We start from the raw sequence: 5,000 nt of genomic DNA, 5'->3' as shown, positions 1-5,000 counted from the left end.
TATTATCCATACAATTTCAAAACAATTTCAAAATAAGGTAATTAAAATCAAAATAAGCAACAGGATATCCAGAGGTAATGCATATCCTTGTTGCTTATTTTGATTATACATACATATATATATATATATATGTGTGTGTGTGTGTGTGTGTGTGTGCGTGTGTGTATGTATACATATACGCGTTTACATAACAGCACGTGCATATCTCATTAGTAAATACTAAACTTATACAATATTTACACAATCCCATCAATGTCTTTTAATTATAATTTCCTAATTAGATGTCTCATTTCCTGATTAGCAACCCATCTTCACAAAATTACCACACAATCAGTTGTTTATATGTTCCTTGCCCTAATAATTACTGGTATAAACTTAAATCTATTTGTCTGGGTGGAGTAGCTTTTATCTATAATCATTTAATTGTTTCAGTCATTAGACTGCGGTCATGCTGGAGCACCGCCTTGAAAATTTTTTAGCTGAATAAATCAACCCAAGTACTTTTTTTTCATGCCTGGTACTTGCTCTATAGGTCTCTTGTTGAAATGTTAAGTTATGGGGATGTAAACACACCGACACTGGTTGTCAAGCACAGACAGAAAGACATACACATGCATATAAGAGGTTCCATCAGTCAAATCCACTCACAAGGCTTTGGTTGGCCCAAGGTACAATAATAGAAGACACCTGCTCAAGGTGCTCACACAGATTGAACCCTGAACCATGTGATTGTGAAGCAAGCTTCTTACCACACAGCCACATCTAGCCCTATATGTATCTAGACTTAATAATAATGAAATTATTGTATACAGTGCTCAGGTGCACCACAACTTGTCAGAAAGTGTGTATAAAGCATATGCAGTAATGTACAAATGTCTGGAAAGTGAACAATGTATGAGTCAGATACATGCTTGCGTGTGTATGGAGGGAAGACAATCAGGTGTAATGTTGGCGAATCTCAGGAAGCATTGAAGTTTTGAAGGATGCAGTGCTCCGACAACTAACAACTGATGCCGGCAGTTTGTTCCATGCTTCAGCAACTCTTAGCGTGAAAGAATGTTTCCGAAAGTCATGGGAGCTGTGCTGTTTTCTGACTTTGTAAATATGTCCATGTGTGTTAGATGGGTGGAGTTCGAAAAGGTGCTCAGAGTTATTGTTTGGAAGATGGTTGATAATTTTATGGGTGTCTGCCAAGTCAGCTGCCAGACGTCGGAGTTTCAATGTATCAATGCCCAGGGAAGTAAGGCGTTCAGAATATGGCAAATGTCACATCCACTGATCTTTTAAACTTATCATAGCATCATCCACACATCTCTTAGTGTGGCTGTGTGGTTAAGAAGGTTGCTTTCGAAAGACACAATTCTGAGTTCAAACACATGGCAACTGGGTAAGGTTTATTTTTACTAAAGCCTTGGACAAACCAAAACTATTTGCTCCTACTCCCCAAATACCTCCCTCCAACTCTCTTTCTTCCTCATTCTCACATCCTTTCTACTCTTCCTCCTCCTTCTCTAATGCATGACCTCATTTTAGGTTCGAATACAAACAATACCACAGATCCCAGGCCAACCTTCACCTTATCGAAATATGTTCGATTGTGGAATGCACATCATCAAACGAGAGGTAAGATATGAAATACCAATTACTTATATTCTATAACCAGGGGCTGTACCCATCCTGGGGCACTGCCATTAGTAAAATATCAATTTCCTCCATTGGTTACAGACCAAAAATTATATGAAGTGAAGGGACTTACAAACATATACATATATATATAACGGGAAGGTTTACAAAAATAAACAAAACATGAAGGCAGGTGGAGTACAAACAAACAATTGTATTAGTATAGCATTCGGGAATAGAAATAAAACAAGTCTTTTACATTTCGAGCCTACGCTCTTCGACAGAAAGATACACAGAAAAGAAACAAGGAGAGAAACAAGGAGAGAAAAAAATGTGTGTAGGAGCTAATGATCCAACATATACATATATATATATATATATATATACGATGGGCTTCTTTCAGTTTCTGTCTACCAAATCCACTCACAAGGCTTTGGTTGGCCCAAGACTATAATAGAAGACACTTGCTCAAGATGCCATGCAGTAGGACTGAACCCAGGATTATATGGTTGGTAAGCAAGCTACTTACCACACAGCCACTCCTGTGCCTAAATAAATCTGGAGCATCATCATCTAGTGTGCCAACCATGTCAATATGAATGTCCTTGGGGGTTAACCCCCCTTTTTTTTCTGCTGGTACTCGATAACATCACGATGCCAAATTCCGTCCATTTTCAAGAGAAGTCACTACTAATTGCATTTGAAGTCTTCTTTGAATAGTCAGGTGTCATTTTACCTGTAAAGAAACAATTCAGTTATTAATAAGAATAGTTGAAATAAATGCTTGCAAGATTTCACAGCTCTAGCATCACTCCTTCATAGTCAGCCTACAAAGTTTGCAGCCTTCCGTCATAGCTTTACCTGTTTCAAATTCCAATACTCTAAAATGAAATATTTTATTAGCACACCTGTTCTATCATAATTGATTTTCCACAGAAATTAGAGCCAGTACTGACTTGTTATGATATTTCGTATCCGAGTACACCTATTGTAAACAAAGATAAAAAATGTTATTATTATTATTATTATTATTATTATTATTATTATTATTATTATTATTATCATCATCATTATTATTATTGTTGTTGTTGTTGTTGTTGTTGTTCAGGTCACTGCTTGGAATCGAACTCGGAATCTTGGGGTTAGTAGCCTGGGCTCTTAACCACTACGCCTTATGCCCGTGGGCATATCCAACAAATGTCCGACAAATATCCGTCGAATGTAAATAATGTAAACAATGTAAATAATGTACATAATTCCTCATCTCTTAAACATTGAACTATACATAATACATACATACATACATACATACACATACAACACACAAACATGTTTACCTTCTCAGTTTTTATGGGTGACTAATAAGTAAGGCCCACCCCTTTATGGTCCCTATCCTACCTTTATAGTATCCATTGGGTATCCGGCCACCACAATGGCTACGCCTCCGAAATGAAAAATGGGTTAATGGGTGACTATGCCATACTTCAGGAGTACTTGATCCTTCATCAGCACCCATCCAACCCGTTAACCATCCAGGAATTCATTGATTAAATAGCTTTTAAATCTAGTGGTGTGTTACATTATTGGATTGACCGATTTTACAGATGAAACACATTCCAGGAAGCTAGTACTCTTTTACTCTTTTACTTGTTTCAGTCATTTGACTGTGGCCATGCTGGAGCACCGCCTTTAGTCGAGCAAATCGACCCCGGGACTTACTCTTTTGTAAGTCTAGTACTTATTCTATCGGTGTCTTTTGCCGAACCGCTAAGTAACGGGGACGTAAACACACCAGCATCGGTTGTCAAGCAATGCTTGGGGGACAAACACAGACACACAAACATACACGCATACACACATATATATATACACAGACACACAAACACATGCACACACACATATGTATATATATATACATATATACGACAGGCTTCTTTCAGTTTCGGTCTGCCAAATCCACTCGCAAGGCATTGGTGGGCCCGGGGCTATAGCAGAAGACACTTGCCCAAGATGCCACGCAATGGGACTGAACCCAGAACCATGTGGCTGGTTAGCAAGCTACTTACCACACAGCCACTCCTGCGCCTATATGTATATATATATATACATATATACGACAGGCTTCTTTCAGTTTCCGTCTGCCAAATCCACTCACAAGGCATTGGTCGGCCCGGGGCTATAGCAGAAGACACTTGCCCAAGATGCCATGCAGTGGGACTGAACCTGGAACCATGTGGCTGGTTAGCAAGCTACTTACCACACAGCCACTCCTGCGCCTATATGTATATATATATATATATATATATATATACGACAGGCTTCTTTCAGTTTCCGTCTGCCAAATCCACTCACAAGGCATTGGTCGGCCCGGGGCTATAGCAGAAGACACTTGCCCAAGATGCCACGCAATGGGACTGAACCCGGAACCACGTGGCTGGTTAGCAAGCTACTTACCACACAGCCACTCCTGCGCTTATATTAAACATTAATGACTTGCAGGGACAAACTCTGAGTATTTCTTTGATTCCTTCACCCACAGAGTGCCCGAGGGTTATACAAAGGAATGGGTGTTCCTCTCGTCATCATTCCACCAATGTTTGCACTTTGGTTCTTCACATTTGGCATCGGTAAAAAATTACAACAAAAATCGCCCCAGGAACAATTAAGGTAATGGTAATTTTTTTTTGTATAAACACCTTTCAAGACATTGTTTTATTCCAATTCTAGGAAATATTTTTTCTTGAACCAATGAGGAAGCCATTATGTGGTTTCTAGGTCTGCTAAAAATAGCAACCGAATCTTTATTGAATCAAATGCCGTTTTCTTATGAGAAAATACATTAAATGATATTGTCTTAGACCCTCCAAAAAACTAGGTGGTCATAACTGGATTGGTTTTTATTATTTTTTACTCAATTTTATTATTTTTTACTTTTTCATTTTTTTGCTCAGTTTTATTTTTTTATTTCTTATTCAATTCTATAATTAAAAAATAATTTTTATTGAATTTTATTTTTTTTTACTCAAATTTATTATTATTTTATTATTTTTTATTACCCAATTTCATTATTTTTTTTGTTTTTACTCTATTTTATTATTTTTTATTCTTTTTTACTCAATTTTATTATTTTTTCATTTTTTCTTTTTTTTTGCTCAGTTTTATTCTATAATTAAAAAAAATTTTATTGAATTTATTTTTTTTATCTTTACTCAAATTTATTATTATTTTATTAATTTTTATTACCCAATTTTTTTTTTTATTGTTTTACTCAATTTTATTATTTTTTGTTCTTTTTTACTCAATTTTATTATATTTATTATTTTCATTGCTCAATTTAATTATTCTTATTTATTTTTGTACTCAATTTTATTATATTT

At 36.2% G+C, this 5,000-nt stretch overlaps 1 protein-coding gene across 1 annotated transcript in view; it reads left to right on the top strand.

Annotated features, from left to right (window-relative positions):
• The window catches only part of LOC115221272 (mitochondrial carnitine/acylcarnitine carrier protein-like), a 27,130-nt gene that overhangs the window by 2,126 nt on the left and 20,004 nt on the right, over positions 1–5,000 (top strand). The window contains exons 2-3 of the mRNA XM_036511032.1: positions 1,534–1,623; positions 4,163–4,290. Of these exons, the coding sequence (XP_036366925.1) occupies positions 1,534–1,623; positions 4,163–4,290 (218 nt within the window). The remainder of the gene's footprint in view (positions 1–1,533; positions 1,624–4,162; positions 4,291–5,000) is intronic.

This window comes from Octopus sinensis, linkage group LG18 (genome assembly GCF_006345805.1).
Source record: "Octopus sinensis linkage group LG18, ASM634580v1, whole genome shotgun sequence".
NCBI lineage: Eukaryota > Metazoa > Mollusca > Cephalopoda > Octopoda > Octopodidae > Octopus > Octopus sinensis.
The sequence above is the reverse complement of the archived record's forward strand: the minus strand, read 5'-3'. Positions and strand labels throughout refer to the sequence as shown.